This window comes from Clinocottus analis, unplaced genomic scaffold, assembly GCF_023055335.1.
Source record: "Clinocottus analis isolate CAN_PGR_092001 unplaced genomic scaffold, fCliAna1.0.p SCAF_12, whole genome shotgun sequence".
NCBI lineage: Eukaryota > Metazoa > Chordata > Actinopteri > Perciformes > Cottidae > Clinocottus > Clinocottus analis.
This window is the reverse complement of record NW_027175843.1, coordinates 9,019,202-9,042,839: the sequence shown is the minus strand read 5'-3', so window position 1 is coordinate 9,042,839 and position 23,638 is coordinate 9,019,202. Positions and strand designations below refer to the sequence as shown.

Here is a 23,638-nt window from a genome sequence, read left to right as displayed (position 1 = left end):
CTACACGGATATAAAACTAAGTCATTAATAAATATATGGAGAAATGCCTGTACTGTCGGGTAAATGTTTAGTTACGCCGTTAACAGATTAAACTTGTGCATGCGCGACTCGCCGATTCTTGGCGTTTTGCCAAAAGTCAATCTCCAGAAGTCTGCGTCAGGTTTTTTTCTGTTGTTCCGTCTCTCGAAACAGAAAACAGATCTCAGATGAACATGGAGCATTAACTGAAAGCAACCTTATTAAATCTACAACCCAGTTCATATTTGTAGAGGAAAGCTGCTGCTTTCCTCTACAATACAGCTCACTGCAGCCACTAATACTGATACAACGTGATGCTTGCATATCTGCACTCATTCTGTTTTGTCAAAAACATATTAGCTCATTGTTTTCCACAATGAGCTAACTAAATATATTAAATATTAGTTAAATATTAGTTTTATTTATTTTTTGCATTTTTTTCATTGTTCTAAGTGATTGCAATTTTTAAAAGAAATTGGTCTGATGGAGCAACCTGGTTTACTTGAAAGTTATTGTAATTTCCTTTATTGTGTCACTATAAAAGCACAGAGGGAGTCACAAAATGATGTTATTTACAGAAAAAGTTTGAGAACCACTGCATTAAGGGTCTGTGTCGTCGTCTGCATCACTAGCATTATATATATAAAGGCTGCAACACTAGCATTATATATATATATATATATATATATATATATATATATATATATATATATATATATATATATATAATGCTAGTTATATATATATATATATATATAATGCTAGTGTTGCAGCCTTTGTCTCCACAGTTATGTATCAAAGCATGTTGTGTTGCAAAATATAAACATGCCATTTCACCATAATGGAGGTATTTTTAAGCAGTTGTGTTGTAAATAACGAATTTGGAACGTCAGCAATCAATAATCAGCCCATTGCTTCTATGTAAAGCCCCCATTCCTGTATTGTAAAGTGTGTTATAAAATATATAACGGTTAGGCTAGTCAGTGTAATTTGGACACACAAGACTCCTCTGTGCTTTCCCCTCTGTCCCTGTGGAGAAGCCCGCCTCTGCTCGCGTGCAGTGGTGATATGTGGGCCCTGGAGGTTGTAAATCACTTCTCTGCGGACCCACGAATGACGAGTGTTGCTGCTGTAGCAGAGTCAAGTGTTCTCAGTGACACCCCCCCCTTTAACCTCATCCCCTCCCCCCAAACACTCCACCTCCTTCTCCCAAGGGGAACTCTGGAGCCAGTGACAATATTGAGTGTTTTGGAAGAGGTCCTAAATATTTTCAGCGTGACAATGTAATCGACTGACTAGGCTGCTCTCTCGATCAGGATTCTTATGTAATTCTCGTACTTAACACACAAAAACAGAAATGCACAGTGGTTAGTTTGGACCACAATACAATCCTCCAGCTCCACCGCCACACTGAACTGCTTCCTGCACTTACAATTGCGTGCTGGTATTTATAAAGTTAATGCGATATCACACCCAAAGTAGTAGTGTCAAAGACTAACCTGATTGATGTTGGATTTTGAATGTAGCACCAACATTGTGTTACATCATTCTTTTATGAGTAACACCTGTGTTTTTACTACTGCAACATATAAACAAATCTAAATCCATTTCTGGTGACATGAATTAAAGCTGACCAAAGATGCTGTGAAAGAATAATGACCACCTTTCAAGTGTACAAAAGTAGATTTTCATTTTAGATAGTGTGTCACTTTATGTTTGTTCAGACTTTGGTCCTCTTTTCCAGTTTTGTTCACTGTTCCTCTCTCTTCTCTTTCTCTCTCAACAGTGTGCCCTAGGGCCGTTGAAAGCCCCCTTGGGGGAGTTTCATAAATACACACCGAACAAGAAAAGACTTCTGGACTATTGTTATCCTTTCTACACACTTTCTAACACACACACACACACACACACACACACACACACACACACACACACACACACACACACACACACACAAGAGCACAAACCACCCACACAGACAAGGACATAGAGAGAATGTTGGAGGTCCAAGAGGAGAGGCCAGCGGCGGCAGGTACAGCAGCGACACATTTCAACAAGAAAGAGCGAGGGAAGAAAGAGCGAGAGGAGGCCAAGGACGGTCGAGGAAACCTCTCCAACATTGGGAATCCTGTTCCTGGCTCCAGAAACGTACGCGCAAAAGCGCCACTCGCACATACCGGCAGTCCTCACCAGCTCATCACTCCACCCTGTTCTGTAGTCCTGGGAGCCCCATCAATGCACTCCAATAGGCTGAAGAACTCCCCGTCCACCAACACTCAGAGGTGAGTGTACTCTCACGCTGACCACCTGTGGGGCTAGTGTTGGGATGCAGTTATTTAGTGCTGTGATGGTAATAATTAGCCTTCACTGGTTTGTGTGTATGTGTATAAGCTTGTGAGATCCTGGTGATTGTTTTATCAGCCTAATCATCCAAACACCGATCTGAATGTTGAATTTCTATGAATAGTAGCACAACTGCACAGCAAACAAAATTTAAATCTCCACTGCACTATGTTAAAGTACCTTTTCATGGCTGTGTAACATTGTGGTTGCCAGTGACACTTAATTAAGGTTTTATCCTCTTCATTGTTGTTCTGTACTTCTAACAGCTGATAACTGAATACTTCAGTTGTGTCTTTCCACGTCAATAAACATATAAGTAGGTTTTCCTGGGGAAGCACAAGCTTCTGTTTAGCACAAAATCCGTTGTCAGAAATTACACAAATCTCCCATTATTGAAAAATGAATAGACATTAGCTGCCAGTGTTTAACAGTTTGGAAGAGTACAAAATAAAAACTCAACCTTCTGTTCAAAACAGAATGAAGTTATAAAAAAAAGTTATTTTAAAAACATACTTACAAAGGCTACTTGTAATATATGGAAGCATTTTCCATAATATATATATATATATATGTATATGTATATATATATGTATATATATTTTTTCCGATAAAATATATATATATATATATATATATATATATATATATATATATATATATATATATATATACATATATATATACATATATATATATATATATATATATATATATATATATATATATATATATATATATATATACATATATATATACATATATATATATATATATATATATATATATATATATATATATATATATATATATATATATATATATATATATATATTGTTGTCCTAACAGATGCCAAGTTAAGCAGACTTATGGCTGATATGATTGGTTGCAGAGTGATTGGTGCGTCCTTCATCCAGCAAGTCTGCAGAGAACTGCAGCCAATGCCCCAAACAGCATTTCTTTTGTCATACTTTATAAATCGCAATGGGGAGATACAACCTATCCCAACAATTTAAGTAAAAGGAGTGAGCAACTATCTCTAAAGCCAGTGACTTGTTCTATGGTGGAAGGCTTTGTTACTTAACGTGCATGGTTTTTTTTAATGTTTGAGGGGGATGCATTTCCATTGGATGTAATTAGTAGTGGAACTGAGTCTTAGTCAACACAAACCTGAGCATGTCACTTTAGCCATACCTGTGCTGTTTTTAGCAAGCAAGTGTCAGTCAGTTGTCATGCAGATCCAAGACCAGCTTCTATGCATCCTTATTTTACCTGCAAGGTCTTGATGCGTGATCAAGAGCTCTTCTAGGGTCAGGGAGTACACTGAGGTTGGAAGTTTTCTCTGCTGACTCATGGTTCTGGAGCATCTGAAAACAGCTGTCTGGACTGCCAAAATTCAGCTAGCTGTGTGTCTGTGTGAATGTACATAAAGTGTGCTAGGCTGCTTTTTGGACATGTTGGCATTTGTTTTATGCTACTTGTGTGTGTGTGTGTGTGTGTGTGTGTGTGTGTGTGTGTGTGTGTGTGTGTGTGTGTGTGTGCACGTGCACGTGCACGTGCACGCACATTAGGGAGAGGAAGAGAGAGAACGAGATTAGGGTGTGGTAAGGGACTTCTCTGCCAGTTGGATCTATCCTGCCTGAACTGAACTGCTCTCAGAACTAGTAAGAAGCAGTCATTTGTAGATGGCTTGTGTCTCTTGTGTTCCTTCAGGTTTAACTTCATGCATTTTCCTGATTTCTAATACCAATAGCCTAATATAGAGTTCTTGGATCCATAATCTATCCATATCCATAATAAATGCCATAATGACATTGTTCTTATGTTCCCTCTTTGCAACTGGTATACGCAATCACATTTTCCTTTTGGTCTTCTCCAATAATGATGTCTGATTTTTATTATTTTTTATCCCTCCATTCTGTCCATCAGCCCTAAACCTAAGACGGAGGCCATGGTACGCTCACCTTCCGTCATGTCCCCCTCAACTGCCACCCAGATAGACTCTAAAATGCCCAATCAGGGTAAACCAGGGAGCACTGGTAGCCAATCGCAGTCCTCACCTTGCGACCCCAAGACCCTGGGTTCCAAAGGCGCTCAGAATGTGACAGGGGGTATGGGGTTGAAGAACGGCCAGGGCCTGACCTCTGGCCCAAGCTCCAAGGTTAAAGTCAAAAGGGAGAGAAGCACCTCAGTGGAGTCGTTTGATCAGCCAGAGAGTGGAACACCCACAAGTGAGGAAAAAGGTAAGAATCAACCATTGTAGCAAGTACTCATTATTATCCGACTATGTCCAGCCGAAAGCTGGGATCAGAAATGGCAGTTGGTCAATTCTACTTTAGATGTTTTTATTCTCACCAGAATGATATAAAAAAAGTTAAACTAATGTAGGTGGGTGTTTTAGTAGTTTTGTTACCAAACCTTTTTATCCTGTACTACAGCATTATTTATTTATTTAGTAAAGTGCTGAACACAGAGGGTTTTTTATTTTCTCATTGTCTCGACAAGGCAAAAGTTGGAGATCTGAAAAAGTATACTTTGCAGTCACTTGCACAGATAAGCTGAAGCCCATTGAGGGTTGTGTGTCTGTCTATTTGTCTGTCTGTACAGACAGTAGCAGGGTGAAGAGGATGTGTGTGGCAGAGAGAAGGCAGCCGTATAGTGGAGCTGACTGGTGCTCTGGGGGAGAAAGTGACGAAGATGACAAAGGATTTTTCAGTAAGTGTATTAACGTGTTCATTCAAGCATGTGTAGAAGTCCCTCTGCTAATCAACTTGACTTATGGCAGCTCCTCTGTAGAACTACATTACCCATGGGCCGGTGCTGGTCTTAAAGCCATGGTCTTCCCTTCTGTCTCTCTGCAGACTGTAATTCCAGTGACGTGAAGCCCCAGGACTCCGTCACACATTCTACCTCCAACGCCGGACTTAGTCGCTCCTCCACACCCTCCCACAATGCACTGGGAGGCCAGGCTTCAACAACAGAGCCTGCGAGTGGCCAGAAACCTGCAACTAAACTTGTTTATGTCTTCACCACGGAGATGGCCAACAAGTAAGGAAGCTAACATTTACTATTTATGTGTGTCACGGCTTGTTTCTTCCATACTTTTGTCGCCCAGAAACTGCCCTCTCCAGCCATATTCTTTCACTCAATTCCTGAAGAAGTCAAAAATCATTATCATTATATTCATTATTATGCCAGTTTGTCCAATTACTTCCTAATACAATTCAATTCAGTTTATTTTGCATAGCCCAAATTCACAAATTACACAAATCTCCCATTATTGTACACATGACATCCCTGTCCCAGGACCTCATATCGGATCAGGAAAAACTCCCCAAATAAAGATAGTAAAAAACCTTTCACAGGGAAAAGGTAAAGAAACCTGAGGGAGAGCAACAGAGGAGGATCCCTCTCCCCGGATGGACAGACGCAATAGATGTCATTTGACCAGAATGAACAACGAAACAGAGTTGCAGCACATTACGTGAATATGACAGAAATTATTCATATAATGAGTATTTGGCATGGACCACGATCCAAATAGCCACAGTCCATGTCAGCGGAAGAGGTGGAGAGGAGGAGGGGCATCGGTAGGGCCATGACGACCGAGTCGGGACCTGCTCCAGACACAGCCAGGATCCGTGGAAGGGGGTGTGTGTGTGTGGGAGGGAGGAGAGGGGGGGGCCAGGACCAGCTCCAGACAGCCATGGTCCATCATAGCATTGCAGGACTAGTTCCAGACAGACACAATCCATGGCGGGGTCAGGACCAGCTCCAGACAGCCACGATCGAAGTCGGGGGCAGGACCAGCTCCAGACGTCCATGGTCCATGGAAACTTAAGGCGAGGAAGCACAGAGGCTCCCGGAAAGGAGTAGAGTTAGTAATATGCATTAAAAAGACAATAACTTATCCAGAAGGAGAGTAAAGAAAATAAAGAGGGGAAGGGGGAAAATAGATGAAAGAAAAAAGAAGGGAAGATGAGCGAGAGAAGCTCAGTGTATCCTAAGATGCCCCCCAGCAGTCTAGGCCTATAGCAGCATATCGAGGGGCGGGAGCAGAGCTAAACTGAGCCAGCCCTAACTATAATTGCTGTCAAAGAGGAAAGTCTTAAGTCTACTCTTAAATGAGGTGACCGTGTCTGCCCCTCAGACTAAAAGTGGAAGCTTATTCCACAAAAGAGGGGCTTGATAACTGAAGGCGCTAGCCCCCAATCTATTTTTTAAAACTCTGAGAACCACAAGTAATCCTGCATTCAATGAACACAACTCTCTTGTGGGATAGTATGGCACTATAAGCTCCTTAACCGCTACAAATGTGGGGGACTGTGTAAAAATGGCTGTAATTCCGAAACAGTTAATGCCATATTTTTTTTATATCCATTGAAATAAAGCTGAAAGTCTACACTTTAGCTGCTTTACTTATCTATTGCAATTGTGTAAATAGACACAATCTGAAAAAATATGTCACACTCATGGCCCTGACTGTATGTGTGGCGAGATTAGTTTTACAGTTAAATATTATCTCTACACATTTGAAATAATAATGTGTTTATACAGCCTAATTAAATAATCTCAACAATTGAACACTTTTTTATACAAGCAAAACATACACCCACAGTGAAACCCTTTGTGGAGGTTTAGTTCAAAATTAAATGGAATTACCAACAATGTCAATTGGCTGAAGTTTATCTCTGTGCCTCTCATCAGTGGTTGTTGTTGTTGTCTTTGATGTTTGTGTGTATGGTACTAAGATACTTGCTTCGCACCACTTCTCTTTCTTCCTCCAACTCTCTCAGTTATAGTCTAAATCCATTGTGTGTATCTGCACAAGCACGTGTGTTTCTCAGTGGGGGTTTACGCTCATATTTACACTCTGTTGGGAATTATAGCTCAAAGATGTGGATGCCAAATGGAAGAGAGGTGTGTGTGTGTGTGTGTGTGTGTGAGAGAGAGAGAGAGAAATTGCTTAGTTTGTTGACCTTGGCATTACCATCATGGTTCAGTACTCATTCATCCAGCTCACCGTCTTTCAAATGGACACACACATGCACACACCCACACACACATTTATTGTCACTGATGACAGATATTTGACTGTCTGCCTTCTTGTTTACAGGGCAGCTGATGCTGTTCTAACTGGCCATACAGAAAACATCATTGCCTTCCACATGAAAAACATCTCCAACAGCAAAGACAAAGCTCACCTGCTGGTAAATACTCTTTTTAACACACATGTATATTCTTTTATACCATCTTGCATAACTTAATCTTATTTCTATCACTTTCAGAACAATGCAGCAAGCGCCCTTCGAAATGACTCCAAGCCTCCCCAACAAACCCCGTCCCATGCTCAAGATCAAAGCCACCAGCCTGGATCCAAGCCGTCCTTACCTGGCATGGCAGAGCCAACCACACCCCAGCCTTCAAACCAAGGGAGCCAATCTGGTGTTCTTCCACAGGAAGGGTCATCCTCTGCAGGCATGGAATCCAAAAACCTTCCCAGTAGTAGCCCAAGTAACGTTACTGCTTCAGTTGACCAGGCCCCTGTCACCCAACCTGAGGCAGGCCTCAACCCTCCAACAGCAGTTGAGGGAGGCCAGGGTGGAGGCCCTGGTGGTGTTGGTCTGACACCCCAGCAGCAGCAACAGCAGCAGCAGCTGGCCCAAGAGCTGTTGAACATGGAGGCCAACACAGAGGGTCTGTCCCAAGAACAGTTGGAGCATCGGCAGCGCTCCCTACAGACCTTGCGAGATATTCAGCGCATGCTTTTCCCTGATGATCGTGATGCTCCACAACCTGGGGCCCCACAATCCCATGGTGGACCCCATGATGGAGGTCCTGATGGTGCACCCAGAAGGTCCGAGCAGGGGCCCTTACAGGCAATGATGGCACAGTCTCAGAGTCTTGGACCACCAGGTGGGCCAGGAGGACCTCGTCCACAAGGTCCACCCTTTGGCCCACCCCATGGTCCGCCTCATGGTCCAAGGGACATGCCCCCATTTCCACAAGATGAAATGGGTGCACACATGGGAGGTCCAGGGGGCTGTGGAGATGGAGATCAGATGACCCCAGAACAGGTGGCTTGGTTGAAGCTACAGCAGGAGTTTTATGAAGAGAAGAGGAAGAAACAAGAAATGCAGCACCGGCCACTTCCTCCAGACATGATGATGCACCCCCATGGTCCACGCGGCATGATGAGAGGCCCCCCGCCTCCCTACCAGATGGGCCCAGGAGAGATGTGGGGAGGACCAGGTGGTCCACCAGAGCACTACCAGGAGCGCATGGGCATGGGCATGGGCCCAGGCCCCAGAGGTATGCCCCCACATATGCAGAGAATGCCTGCTTTCTCTGGTATGATGAATCCTGATATGGAGGGACCCCCAAGGCCTGGAATGGGCTGGCCTGACGACATGCCTCCCCGTATGGGAGATGCACGAGGCTTCCCTGGAGGACCTGGGGGAATGTTTGCTGGTCCAGGGGGTCGTGGTGAGCGTTTTCCAAATCCTCAGTCAGTCCAAGAAGCAATGTTCCACCAAGGTATGGGTGGAGAGAAGGGTATCCCTCCAGGAATGATGATGGACATGCAAAGGATGATGGGACACCAAAGAGGTGGAATGGAACCTGGTAATGGCATGGGAATGTTTCCCCGAATGCCCGGTGATGGTCCTATGAGTCCATCGTCAAGGCTCCAGGGTATGGGAAGAGAAATGGGACCCGAGTTTGGCATGGGGCCTGGCCCTGGGCCAGGTTCTCATATGCACCCTGCCAAGCTACGAGATCCCTCCATGAATATGAGTCCTGACGAGATCATGAGAATGAGAGGAGGTGGAGGACCTCCAATGGAGAACATGGGTCCACAAGGCCGGCCTATGCAGGGTGCTCCCTTCCCTGAGCAGTCACAACAAGGAGACTTTCCTATGGGGCCTGGGCGGCCCTTCCCAGGGGGTTCTGGAGTAATGAGGGGTCCACATATAGACCAATCCTTTGGTCCAGAGCACAGATCTACACCAACAGGAGGCAATGGCCGTATTAACCACCTCCCTCCTGCTGGTGGTCCTTCACAAGGTCAGAGGGGCCGCAAGCCAGCAGATCTGAATGTCCAAGCAGGAGGGGGGAACTCTCCCAGTATCAACCCCCTTAAGTCCCCTCCTCTGAGGCAAGTGCAGTCCCCCATGATGGGGTCTCCCTCTGGAAACCTTAAATCTCCTCAAACACCGTCCCAGCTGGCTGGCATGCTCACTGGTCCCTCAGGCCCCAGTGCCCCTCCACCTCCTCAAGCTTCAGGACCAATGAAATCCCCCCACTCCATGATGGGATCAGCTGGTGCCTCTCCTGTTCACATGAGGTCTCCTTCTCTTCCAAACCCCTCTCCAGGATGGGCATCCTCACCAAAGCCACCTATGCAGAGTCCTGGAGTACCACCTCAGGGTGGCAAACCTCCCCTCAGTATCACCTCACCAAACATGATGGGTTCCATGGAGCAAGGTATGAGTCTCTTCCATCCCTTTTCTGTTCGGCAGCACCTGTCTCTCCTTCTTTCTTCGTAGTTAATATATATTTAATTTCCTATCTTTTTTCAGGGCATGTGTGTTAAATGCCTTTTGTAAATGGTTTAATTTAACTTACATTTTTCTGTAACAGATCTTCGTGATTGTTAACATAATATCTGTCTGTAAATTATCTGTCCCTTTTTGTCTTTTGAAATCAGATTAAGTCTACACTGCTGAAAAGGCAAATAAAGAGATGTGAAGCCTAATTATCAAGCTCATCTCTTTTTAGTTGCAACATCTGTATGAGGGGTGGGGTTGGGTGGGCTATGGTCCAGTAGCTCCCTCTTGTGGCCACAGAATTAAATCTCACAGAGCTTTTAGTAGCATATACTATTACTTTATCATTACAGATAAAAACAATCTGCCAGACATGTAAGTCTCAACTGCTAACATTTCTCATCTGTCATGTCTTCTCTTTCCCATCATGCCATTCTCTAGGTGGCAACGGCCCTCCCTCAGCCACTCCATCAGGAGCTCAAACTGGCTCCATGTCTCTCCCAGGCAATGTTCAGTCTGGCAGTCCGTACACCATACCCCCTGAGCCAACTCTATCCCAGAACCCTCTCTCCATCATGATGTCACGCATGTCCAAGTTTGCGATGCCCAGCTCCACCCCACTCTACCATGATGCCATAAAGACTGTTGCCAGCTCTGATGACGATTCGCCCCCAGCTCGCTCCCCTAACCTGCCTTCAGTGAACAATAATGGTAAAACATCTGAAACATCTTTTGTTTGTTTTTTTATTTGAACTTGCAATTTCACCCACCTTTAGTGCATGTAGTGATTACATAATTACTTATGTTTGGTCTTTCATTTAAAGGTATGGGAATGAATCACCAAGGCAATCCACGTATGATGGGACCGGGAAATGCTGGACCCATGTCTGCCCTCAGCCCTCTGGGCATGAATCCAATGGCATCCCAGCCTCTCTCCCATGGCATGCCCCCACAGATGCCCTCTCCCAATGCTCCTAATATGGGCCCAGGCATGATGCCTCATGGCATGATGATACCACCAAATCCCCAAGACCCTGGTCTGGGAAACCCCCAAATGATGCCACAGGGACGCATAGGTTATCCTCATAGAGGTCAGGCATACCCCCTCACCCAGTCCCCTTCCCAGCAGGGCCCTTTCTCCCCGCACAATGGTCCTGGTCCCCAAGGTTTCCCTGGCCATCCCATGAGCTTTCAGGGAGAAGGACCTATGGGAGGACGGATGGGTAACATGCCTCACGGGGGTGATGGAGGCTTGTGCAAGCCCAATACCCCTGGAGGGCCAGAGTTCAACAACATGCAAGGTGGATTCAGTGATGCAGACCTTCATGAGGTGATGCGGCCGGGAGCATCTGGTATTCCTGAGTTTGACCTGTCCAGGATAATCCCATCAGAAAAGCCCAGCCAGACTCTGTCTTACTTCCCCCGAGGTGGGGGAGACAACCCTGGGGGGAAACAACCACACCCCTCCGGCTTCCCCATGCAGGCCATGATGGGCGATGGTCCACCGAGGATGGGGATGTCAATGCAGGGGATGGGGGGGATGCCAGGGGGACCTGGTGGGGGAATGGGCCCCCAAGACATGCCAATGGGCAACCCTGGCCACAACTCAATGCGGCCCCCAGGATTCATGGGCCAAGGCATGATGGGCCCCCAGCACCGGATGATGTCTCCTGGGGGCCCAGGAGGGATGATGCAGGGGAGACAAATGGCCCACCCAGGCCCTGTTGGCTCACCTAACATGATGATGTCACTGCAGGGCATGGGCGGCCCTCCACAGCAGACAATGATGATGGGGGGTCAGATGAGGCCACGTGACATGGACATGGGGTTCAGTCCGGGCCCTGGAATGTTCTAATCCTACAGAAACCTTGTACGTAGAATGTTCTTGGACAATACACAAGGATGGAGTAAAGGTGACTGTGTGTGAAGTGTTCATAAAACTATGATGAACTCAAGTAAAGGAAGTATAATACAAGAGAGAGGATGAACCCAGAAATGAACAGAATGGAGCTAACCAGTCACCAAGTAATGTCCTGTGGGAACTATTCCAATGGAGACTCGGACAGGCCAGATTGGAGTACTTTTGCCACAAGAACATTTAATTTTGACTCATGAACTTCAGAATGTATGGGATTGTTGTGGATCAATTTCACAAAACTGTTCTTGTGTTTTTTGATTATCTGACTATAAAGATGACTTTCAACATCAAAGAGGAATCAACCTAGCTCAAAGTCAGCGTGGAGATGCTACAGTATATGTCTACTTTTTTCAAATAAAAAAACAAACAAATTTGTCATGAAAGTGGTATGGAACAAGAGAAAGGGATAAGAAGAATTTGTGCTTTGTGAAGACTTTACTGGAACTCCATCTTGTCTCTCGCTCCATTGTTTTGACTGTTTCTGTACAGTATATACGTGCAAGTGTGTGTGTGTGCGCTTGACAGACTGTATGTTTGTGTGGTACGTATGTGTCTGTATGTATAGGCATTCTATCAGTGACCTCTCAACTCCTCTTACCCAACTTTCATTGGGGGAGGAATGCCCCCTAAAAATACTGTACTGTTTACCATTGGTGGGCTATTCGAATTTTAGTCTATTTTAATTTCCTTTGTAACTCCAGTGTATAACAAACCAAACTATGACCTCATTAAGATAATAGTATTATTAAAAAAGCACAAACATGGACCGTCTGCAGAAAGCGTCTTTTTTTCTCTATTTTTACCATTAAGAGCAACACAATAAGTGTGAGGGTCCTGGCAGCGTTGCAGCACAACGATAATCCCTAGTCCATTTCAAGTTGTCTGAAATTGGACTTGGTGCTCCAAAGCTTTCAGGACTCAACTTTCACCAGTGTGAATATTACTGCTAATACCCAGATGTGCTTTGTGTGTTCTTCTTGTTCCTGTTTTGCTTTTGACTCTCTTGTTGACTCTGGGTAATAATCATTCCCACAGCAATAATCCCCCCACTGGTCAGCAGAATGGGACAGGAGTGGCTGAATGCCACATCAGGTATGCCAGGTATTCTAGAACTAGTTACGTAGATATGGTACAAATTAGAACGGCAGGTGTGGTGTCCAGAGTGAGACACGCGGAAATGTAAACATGTACTGCTAACCATCCAGCTGACTTCCTCTCTTTTCTCTATTGTATAAGCTTGTCATGTGTTTCTCCATTGGCTTTGGTGCAGAATAGCCTACCCGGGCTGTGGTGATGGACTACAAATAAAAGATATTGTTTTGGTACATACATGTTGTCTATGGAGTGTGTGTATATATGTGTGTGTGTATGGATCCAGACGGCTCTTGACTATTCACATTGTTAGTCATGTGAACAAAGTGGTGTCATTCATTCTACACGTCAAACCCGCTTTGCAACATTGAGCTAGAACAAAGAGAGCAAGTCATACAGAGAAGCAGTATTGTCAGACAACATTTTATCAGGAGGTATTTAGCATGAGGACATCACACTTCAAAAGCAAGCAGGTTGATGCATTTGAACTTTACTGCTTTATTAACCCATGTATTCAAGTTTTACTTGGCTGGTAGGAAAAGTACAAGTGACGAGCCAAATAAGACTTAAAATTAATTGAAATTTTCATGAGTCACCAATGCAAACCTTTGTAATTTAAACAGCAGGTCACAGGAAATTCTCGCTGATGAGCTACAACGCATGTTATGGTAACACAGGTCTATATAATGGCCATGTATTTATGTATAAATTATACTCTGGTATAACAAATCCCCACAAGGCAACCTAATGTTTTAATCTTAAAACATACTGTAGCAGAATTATTAAATTTCTGCAGATTCTACATGGTTATGAAGACATTCACCTACACACTAATGTACAATCCCCAACATTAGTTAGAGTGCATGAACTGAATAGTATCTCTTGAGGAATTACCTTGTTGAATATGAAATATTTTATTGTGAACACAACCACATTGGCAGAACAATACTGTTTAAAAAAAACATACACATTTATTAATCCCCTTGGGGAAATTCTTCTCTGCATTTGACCCATCCTTGATTAGGGAGCAGTGGGCTGACCTGTGAGGCGCCCGGGGAGCAACGAGGGGTTAAATGTTGTGCTCAGAGACACTTCGACGTGTGAACTGTGGGGTGACTGGGGATCGCGCCGGCTACCTTGTGGTAACGGGACGAGCATTCTGAGCTATAGCCGCCCCATTCATTTATTTCATCAACCTAATTGGAACATTTTACTGTCTTGGTTACATGGATGAAGAATTATGTAATGATAGTCTGGAGTACACTGGTTCAAAACATGCTGTAATCCAGGCCATGTACACCCAAGAAAGTTTTCCTTGGTGATAGAGGCTGGATGGAGTGTGAGGAAAATGTAAAAGAAAGAAAAACATGATGTATGGTAACTGCCAGAATGTATTGTCATGGATAGCACTGTGTTGAGACATGGTGTGTTGATAGTTCAGGGTTCAGTCAGGCCCCCTTTGCTGTTACAAAGGGAGCGGTAGCCTTCAGAGCTCATTGAGTATGCTGAGAGGACCTGCTTGAACTCCTCCAGGGGACAATAGACTCCACTACAACCTGGTATAAGTTGATCCTAGAAAGAGATAACAACTTAAAGTAAAACACAACAGGGAAAAAAAATGCAGAAGCTTCAAATAAACAGACGCATTATCATCCCCTACCTGGCCGATGTATGACACTTTAACAAAGGGCTTATTGGTCTTCTGGTGTTGGTGCAGCTCTAAAGTGATATCAGCGGCAAATGGTGGCCATTTCATGTCAAAAATCCCCAGCGCCATCAAACAGGGAATCAAAGTAGTATCATGTGCAGAGTATAAAAATAGCTTCCTGATGGAGAGAGAATTTGAAAAGTGGAAAGTTTAAAAGATAAAACACAATTGCGTTTGAGCAACAAATTGGTGTGTCCATCAGAGGGGTCCAACCTTTCTGGTGCTGACAAGATGCCCTCAAGTTTCTCATCAATGTTGGATAACAATAAGTGCAGGAGGGGTCCCACACACAGCTGCAGGTTCTCCATGCTAAAATCAGAGCAAAATAATTAAGCCTGTTATACTCATAACAAATGGTCCACAATGGTCTGCTGACTTCACTTGATCTAACCTGTTGTTGTGTGCATACACATAGTAGATCATGTCCACAGCTCTCTGTTCCACTTTATTCCTCCAGGTGTTCAGCACTGACGGGCAGTGCAGGCCGTGCGCCTGTTAATGTGCAGACTTGAGTCAGCATCGTGAGATATTGTTTTACATGTTTGCCCCTCATCTTAGTTATTTCCCAAAATTGTGTTTCGTACGGGAATCTGTCAGCATTGAGCCGTGACAGTAAAGGAGTAAAGTAGCTTTATTTAGTTTTGATGTATTCACTAACAAAAATGCATTGCTCAAATGTTTTTGTTAGTTTGTATTACTTATAACTGATAACTAATAAGATAATATAGATCTAAACATAATCACCCAGAATTGTAAGGTAGGGCTTCAGAATTTAGCTTTTGCAGGGAAGGGGGAAACAATCAGCAATTCAGGAAAGATCCATAATGTCGCTCCTCTGTCTTGTTTCAAACGTCATTGTGGCCTCATTATGCACATTTATAGTAAAAGATGGTGTATGTTAACATAAAATGCTCTTCTAAAGTCTAAAATGTAAAAAATAACAGTATCTTGACCAGTAATGTATAACTTTTAATGACTGAATAAGTACTTATGTTAGGATATTTTTAATTAAAGCCATGAGTAAATAGCCTTAATGTTTCATTTTGCATAAAGAGCAGCTTGCCAGGTGGCTGCCTCCAGCCAGGCAAACTCCTGATAATAATGGTATGTATTCTGATAGCTTGTGGTGAGACCTAATGGAAGTCATATGAATCATGATGCTTCAGCTTCACCTCTCTGGCAACCATGTCGTCCCTAATGAGGATGAAGTCGATGCGTTGGTGAGCAGCAATGCCCAACGCGCTCTGGATGCTCTGCAGGTCTGCTGCTATGTCTGGCAGAGTGGATGACTCTGCCCAGCGGTGGCTGCACAGAACACACAGTGTCAGCCACGAAACACAGACACGCCACGACAACTTGTCAGAGGCATCTCAACTCTGGATTTCAGTTTTGGGGAGGGACTGCAAAGGATGTTTTCAGGCCTGGTGTGAAAATATACTTTAGATACCTGACAAGGATTCTGAGCAGCTGGCATCCATGATAGTTAGGATACAGGATTTCAGATGCTGACTCTGTTGTTAATATAGGGACAGTTTCTTTAGGTAGAATGGAAGATTACAAAAACAGATTAGATGAGATCCAGAAAAGAATAATAACATCACGCACATATGGCTTTCTAAACTACCTGTTTGTTTTTGCAGGAAGAGCCCTGCGACCAGGCACTTGGCGGATTCAATGGTCCTCACGATGTTTGTGGAACGCACACTAAAATGAAAGAAAACAGGTCATGGGAGGCAGCCAACTTAAACAAAAACAACAAAAAATAGAGCAATAAAGCATTTAGGCTGATATCCTTTGTGTTTATAAGCACAATGTATCAAAACTGTCATGTACAAAAAAGTGTAAATGTCTCTTGCTATCCTCATGATTTGCAACACTTACTAGACCTCAGCCGGGGTAAAGGTGGAGCTGAGGAACTGGGTGTCCTCAATGTATGTCCTCCTTAGCTTCTTGCCCAGCTCATAGAGCTGCTGCATGCCCACTGTAGTTAGCTGACCAGGGAACGAGCCACCCTGCCAATTGCACCACACAGGATCAGGTTTTACTCACAGATGGGATTTAACAAACACACACACCTGCGATGACATGCAAGAATCCCGAGTGAATATGGTACATAGATGGCAGGAGTCCATATTGCGGGATTTAGTTTTCTAAGCTAAATCCAGTGCCGTAAACTCTTTAGCAAAAAAGCTAACTCAGCGCAGTAAACTATCATTTATATGGGCAGAGGCTGGCAAACATATCTTACTGGGAAACTCTACACTCAGTTCAGCAGCATTACAGAGAGGTGTTAAATAAATTAACCCGCTTTAATGTCATCTGTGAGGCTTTGTAATGAATCCTGGAGGCCACTAGAGGGAGGAAGGTTTCTGAATTCACATGGAGCGTCACATCTATAAAACAACACATGACTATACAGCCATTATGCAAAGTGTTGAATCCAAAATCACCTGTTGATTAAATTGAACACAGTTAATTAAATAATATTGCACATCTTGTGCTGCCTTTACCACAGCATATATTAACTTGGAATAGCAAAAAAAAAAACAGTAAAGGTTCAAGTAAACTTTGCCAGACCGCTCAATGTCAGAGCCCTGGCACAGGAACAGCTGACTTTTCTATAATCTGACTTTTGACACTTTTCAAGCTCCAACATGTCTAAATTATCTTCACACAATGCCTCTTCCCAAGAACCAACTAAACAAGTTGCTGCACCTGAACTTGTTCCTTCAGCTCTCTTCCTGTCTGACCACATCGACAACACAAAGCACACCTACGTTCAGTATGTTTTTCCGATAGCTGTCTTCAACAGGAGCTGGGGGTCTAGGGCCACCATGAAGATCTGCCACTTCATAATTGATGTGGGTGTGTGCTGGCGGCTCCAAGAGTGTTGGCACCCATTGAGCCTTGACCAAACAATGAATTGTGATACAGTGATTACATAACATTTGTATAGACACAAGCACTTAACATGTTGATAAAACAAAGATAAAGAATTTTACCTCCATAACACCAGGTATTGACTTTAGCGGCGTTCGAGCACCATGTCGGAACAAGACTTGGACCAATTTTAGCTCGTAGGGAGAACTAGGATTTGTTTGAGCAGACGGGCAACTGGAAGCAACGTGGTCCAATTCAGCTTGCTTCTGCGACCACAGCATTGAACCAAAAGCCACTGACACCGAACCTACAACACCTGCTTTGGTCCAAAGATTCCTCATGGCTAAGCTGAGAAACAAACAGAGATATTGTCTGAATTAAATACACACGGTTATTATTTAGTGGAAGACTAAGAAGAACTTTTATGAAGTAGCGTTAACAGAAACAATAATTCTCAGGGCCAATATTCATGCATGAACCCAACGAACACCCGCTGTTGGGAACAATCAGTTGCATTCCTTGCTGAGAAAGCTCTGACCTTGTCCTCTAGAACTAGCTTCATTCCCTCGGCTCACCTTATCTGGGTGAACCAAAGTTTGGTTGTCCTCCTTTGTTTCTTTCTTACCCATGCTTATGTCATATAAGCATGGGTAATCAGCTACAGTATAATCAGCTTGTCATACATACTCCTATGTGTTTCATTAAGGATGCACTGATATGTGAAGCTGATCTATTCAATTAGATGTTCATCTACTTATACGTTATATAGTGGAATTTTAATTCCTGCTTACATTTTGATCCATATATTTACATTTGCAAATAAGGCATTATCTAATGCCAGCTCTTGGTGAAGTGAAGAAAATATACAGATCTCTACAATAATAATTGTGGATAAAAAATAACATTCCTTTTCCAAATTAACACTTAAAATGAACTTATATAATAATAGGTAGTACTAAATATAAACTGTTACTTTGTTGTATACCAATACACACTGTTTTTTTTAACAATTAAATATCATCAAATACAAATCTATGCAACCTGGTGCATGAACTATTCCTTATTTACTTTACTACTCAAGTCCTCACGTATTGTCTATAAAATATATGTTGTTGTGGGTGTGTTTACATATACATACACGTTCAGTACTTAAAGCGGATGTTACGGAGCTACCTCACAAAAGGAGAAAGTTAGGTTTAAGCTACGTCGTATATGTCGTTAACGACATATACGACGTAGTAATGGAATAATTGCATAAAATAGCAAGATCGTATATATACAGTTTGTTTGCAAATGCTTATCACAATTTGTGAATTTCAGTTTCCAATTATAAAATAAATTTAAAAAAAATGAGAAAAGCTGCAAACGCTGTTACATCTGAGATCGGAGACAGGTTTGTTGACCCACTAATGTTGACGTTTCCGTTTTATCCCCGCTGTGGGCTCCCCTGCGCATCATGGACGGACCTGTCACATGGAATATCCCGTCAGGTCCGACATGTCCGGGGAGAAATGACCAGGCAGCAGCTCGAACGTGTCTCTTTGTATATGTTTCCTCACTTTATACACCTTAACCGTTAGCTCTCCCACAGACTGTGAGCTTACGACTATCCACGCCACCACCTCGGTCCGGGCACCGTTTAATGAGAACTACTTTACACGCGAGGCTCGTCGCGACGTGATGACATGCGGTCTGACCTCCGCCAGTCACCCGAGTCACCCTGTCGCAGCGCACTCTTTTGAAGATGAGAGTGATGTTAGTTACTTACTTTCTTTGTCGAAGGTCTTCTCTCGATTGGAAACAGCGCACAGGAAACGAAAGGTCTTCTCTTCACGTTGAACAACTCTTCCCACCGCTTCAAGTCAGAGACATGTCGGGAACTGTAGGGCAGCAAAAGCCACTGTACGTTGAAAGTAAAGGTGAGCGCGAGGTAAATGGAACTACATTTCCCAACGTCCACAATGGGAATCGATCTTCTTCGTCTTAGTCTTCTAAAGAAGAAACATGAGTATCAATGCGCGCTAACGCCACCTACAGGTGTATCTGCATGGCATTTAATAAACAATACTTCATCCAGCCCCCCGACAAGACTATTCATATACAATTCTATACAGTTTAGTTTATACATTGGAAACTATATTTAATCATAGTTTGGTAAGAAATAAATAGCAAATGTGTACATTGAATGTGAGAACTTTATCCTTTTGAATTGTATTCTCATGTATGTTTTTAAAAAATATATATTTATAACTTTGCACTAAATTCAAGATGGAAAAATTGTAGTTTTTATTCCACTCCATGAATTGTTTTTGACAGCCACATTCCAAAACATATCCAATATGATACATTGTTGTACCCAGTACACAAATTAGTAGGAAATAACTGCTACAGGTCAGTGCATCATGAATGATAGTTCAACCATATTTGTAATAATGTAAAACACAGAGACAAGATGTTACTGTTTTTACTCAAGTTAAATTTGTATTCAATTTTGATGATACTATTGTAAATGATCACTCCTTCCACCACTGAATAATATCCACCTTCCATCATGAATGCAGATGCCTCTTTTTCCTGCACATTCACATGCATACTCACAACAAATTGGGATGTACCCTCCGGCCCAAATACACTTCAACTTTTGTAGGCCACAAGGGCCAGGGATACCAACCTACCTATCAGTGGTTGACCACCCTTAATCCTGAGTTAATAGTTGTAGTTAATATATTCGGCCCCACAAAATACCTCTGATGATAATACAATCTGGTAAATCTGATCTGCAACAAACAAAGAAAATTTCAGCATCTACTGTCGCTTTTGCTTTCCACAGCTTGTGACAGATCAAGCTGGATATTAGCGCTCAGCTTCCTGGCAGTGATGGAGAAACAGCCTTTGTTTGTGTAAATACTGCACAGCCCCTCCGGTCTGTCACCTGCAGGGCCTTTCTGGCGAGAACAGACTGTAAAATGCCAGTGTTGATAGGATACTGACATAGAAACCTTATATTTATTGCATTTAAAATATCTGTGAGTAACACACATCTGATGTTTCCAAAAGATCTTTGATGTATTTGCATTATTCACACACCTTGAGGACAACAGAGCACATTGTACAGCTGATGATTTATTTGTGTTGAGTTAGTGATGATATTTATTGCATAAAAGTATGTGAGAAAGAACCAAAAACAAACAAAACAAACAAAAAACAAGATTCATGTGTTTTATATGAATGTTTGCTGTGCAAGATAAACATAAACTACCTGTACATTGATTCAGTAAGAGACTGGAAAAGAAATAACATACATTCAAAGATATCAACTGAAGCATTAATTGTATAGGGACAATTCACTATTTACAACAAAGGTTCCAGGAGAGAAACTAAAAAGCACAAGTGCATTGTTGCCACCTAGTGGATGAAAAAGAGGTCCCACTTGGATGCTGTTATGACAGGATCCTGTAATAACAGAATCCAAGCAGGATGTCTTTTTCTTATCCCTTCAATTCCTCTTGAACATCCTAAAACAGAAACAGTCTGTGCACAAAGCCTCCTGTCAGTTATATAACTAATGAATACAGTTTTACTCACACCTTTTTATGTTTTATTTTAAAGGGTTTATTCTTGAGATACATTTTATGTTTGATGACGTGTGTAGTGCAATCAGGTTAGCAAGTCAACAGATGGCTTAATCGAAATATACAGTCTTTGCAATGTTTTTTGGCAAAATCTGCATAAAAACATGTCATAGGAAAGATATTTATTTTCACACTTGTTAAGGCACCTTTATTCACTGCATATGCGCTATATAAAAACATCTAATTGATATACTGGCAAGCTTCACAGTTTATTGCATATTAAGTCCCTGTTTTTTATAAATCTCTCATCTCTCTGTTTGTGGCAGTGGAAGAACAAAACTATTGTAATTTATTGAATAGTTGACATTTGAGCCATATTTCTTTCTAATGAAATGGTTTCCCTAAGTCATCTCACACCAAGCACCAAGCATCATGACATTTTCATTTAATTGTTCTTTTGTATCTCTCTTAGTTTTTTTGGCTTTAACTTTTTTACAAAAACATACATCTGCAATATCATCACACCTGTTACCCTGTTCTCATTTTGAAAATACCTTTCTTTTGCAGTTTGTTGTTTTGAGCTCAGGGACAGATTAGTTTACAAACACTATCTGCTCACAGAGCTCACACATGTCAAGTTCACATGGTCCAATTACAGATCTCAGTGTCTCTTTCTAAAGTGAACATGTGGTCCATCCTCTATGATCAAGAGTCTAGTTTCAAAGCCAGAGTTTGCATAATTAGCCTCACACTTTGACCCACTTGCTAAGTAATAACGCTCAGAATCCTCTTTGGGTCTTTCTAAGCTCATCTTTTGAACCTTTCTCTTTAGTTGTGAGTCTATACTGCCAGGTCATCCTGGCGAGCCCGGCTGCTGGTGCCACTGGTCCTGCTCAGGCGACGTTTGTCCTTCATGTAGCTGGAGTGCAGGAGCGCCGATGGGGAGCAGCTGATGGGCAGCTCTGAGGGCACTTGGTTATATCTCATCATCAAGAAGTCTTCCTCTTCCTCTAGGTTGTCGCAGCTGTGATGTAGCTCTGTGGCCAAGTTCACTGAGTTCTGCTGCAGTGCCATCCTGTTGTTGAAGGGATGAGAGGCCAGAGAGGTCATGGGATTCATGGAGCTTGTGGCTGCCAGGCACTGGCTGAAGTTAGGAGGTGGGGTGCAGGAGACCGAGGGCGGAGGTGGGCTGTTGGGCCCCAAGGCCATGGAGACTGTCACAGTTCTGTGGTTGCTCTTCTGCATCCTCTTGTTGCGTAAACACCTCCTTGCGCTCTTCCAGCTAAGGTGGTAGAGCTCCAGCACAGAGAGCAGCAGAGACACACCGGCCACCACCAGCATGAAGATGATGAAGACGTTCTTCTCTGTGGGCCGGGACATGTAGCAGTTGACAGGGTTGGGGCAGGGCCACGCCTTGCACAGGTACAACGCCCTGAGAAACACCCCATAGATCATGTACTGCACCACGATAAATGTCACCTCCATCACTAGGCGAATCATGATGCTCAGGATGTACGTCTGCAGCAGCGCTCCTTTCAAGCGAACACGGCCAGTCCCATCATTTGCCATTATTCTTTCGCTTACCTTCTGCTGAAGGTATTCCTTCTCCCCCTCCAGGTTTTCTGCGCCTTCCGCTCTCTCTTCACTCTGGTCCTGCGCCATTCTCCGCAGCTTCTCTTCCCTGCGCACAATGTGCATGGCGTGTCCCATGTAGATGAGGGACGGTGTGGAGACAAAAACAATCTGCAGCACCCAGTAGCGTATGTGGGCAATTGGGAAGGCACTGTCATAGCACACATTGGTGCAACCAGGCTGCTGAGTGTCGCACAGGAAATCACTCTGTTCGTCACCCCAGGATGACTCGGCTGCTGTGCCCAGCACCAGGATGCGAAAGATGAAAAGGACGGTAAGCCAGACCTTCCCTACCGAGGTAGAGTGTTCCTGAACCTCCTCTAGAAAATTCCCCAGGAGACTCCAGTCGCCCATCACTGCTCACAGGCCAAACACACACCTGAGACACAAAGACTGGAGCAGAGAGAAAGTGCAGGAAGGAGGTGCGCCAGAGGAGAAGTCACTGAGAGGGAGAGTTGGAGGATGAACTGACCAGAGAAGAGGGTAAAAAAGAGAAGGAAGAAATAAAGATAATCAGTCATAGGCGGGTAGGTCCTCTATATTGCTGCAGATGAAATGACATGGGTATGTGAGGCGTCATAAAAATAGCTTCTCTGCCTGTGAATTGCTTGAAGGCTGCACCATGGCATGAGAACAAACATTTTCCCATGAGCTAGAGAGAGCAGCCGAGGAAGTTCGAGAGTCATTTAAAAATTTTTTTTTTTTTTTTTTTAAAGAAAAAATACTCAATATTATACTATGTGTGGGTTTACATTCCCCATGTCCAATTTCAAATGATGTATGACAGACAGAGTGTAACAGGCCACCACAGGGTATGTCAAAGCTAGGAGACTTTGTCCTTTCAATGCTGTGACCCGGCCTGAGCTGCGCGGCATCTATGTTGCCTGTGGCCCCATGACCAGTAGACTTCACTCACGACAGCAGCTCTGAT

At 43.3% G+C, this 23,638-nt stretch overlaps 3 protein-coding genes across 6 annotated transcripts in view; 1 reads left to right on the top strand and 2 right to left on the bottom strand.

Moving 5' to 3' along the window:
- The window catches only part of bcl9 (BCL9 transcription coactivator), a 36,312-nt gene extending 23,158 nt beyond the window's left edge, over positions 1-13,154 (top strand). For all 3 annotated transcript variants that reach the window (XM_068571950.1, XM_068571949.1, XM_068571951.1), the window contains 8 exons: positions 1,805-2,300; positions 4,288-4,601; positions 4,966-5,073; positions 5,220-5,406; positions 7,475-7,568; positions 7,647-9,843; positions 10,347-10,616; positions 10,730-13,154. In XM_068571950.1, the coding sequence (XP_068428051.1) occupies positions 2,014-2,300; positions 4,288-4,601; positions 4,966-5,073; positions 5,220-5,406; positions 7,475-7,568; positions 7,647-9,843; positions 10,347-10,616; positions 10,730-11,760 (4,488 nt within the window). In that variant the 5' untranslated portion in view covers positions 1,805-2,013 and the 3' untranslated portion in view covers positions 11,761-13,154. The remainder of the gene's footprint in view (positions 1-1,804; positions 2,301-4,287; positions 4,602-4,965; positions 5,074-5,219; positions 5,407-7,474; positions 7,569-7,646; positions 9,844-10,346; positions 10,617-10,729) is intronic.
- A 178-nt stretch (positions 13,155-13,332) lies between these two features.
- On the bottom strand, positions 13,333-19,398 carry acp6 (acid phosphatase 6, lysophosphatidic). Of its 2 annotated transcripts, none has more exons than XM_068572512.1 (11): positions 19,272-19,398; positions 17,626-17,851; positions 17,401-17,529; positions 16,505-16,635; positions 16,248-16,327; positions 16,071-16,158; positions 15,796-15,928; positions 15,015-15,115; positions 14,837-14,932; positions 14,576-14,741; positions 13,333-14,487 (listed from the first exon to the last, which is right to left on the bottom strand). In XM_068572512.1, exons 2-11 carry the CDS (start codon positions 17,842-17,844, stop codon positions 14,353-14,355), a joined length of 1,278 nt encoding a protein of 425 aa, XP_068428613.1. In that variant the 5' UTR covers positions 17,845-17,851; positions 19,272-19,398; the 3' UTR covers positions 13,333-14,352. The 2 variants fall into 2 exon arrangements, with proteins under 2 accessions (XP_068428613.1, XP_068428614.1); XM_068572513.1 differs by having other exon boundaries at positions 16,071-16,134.
- A 2,517-nt stretch (positions 19,399-21,915) lies between these two features.
- LOC137782750 (gap junction alpha-5 protein-like) lies at positions 21,916-23,061 on the bottom strand. Its single transcript, XM_068572334.1, has one exon. The coding sequence runs from the start codon at positions 23,059-23,061 to the stop codon at positions 21,916-21,918; it is 1,146 nt and encodes a 381-aa protein (XP_068428435.1).
- Positions 23,062-23,638: the final 577 nt, after the last annotated feature.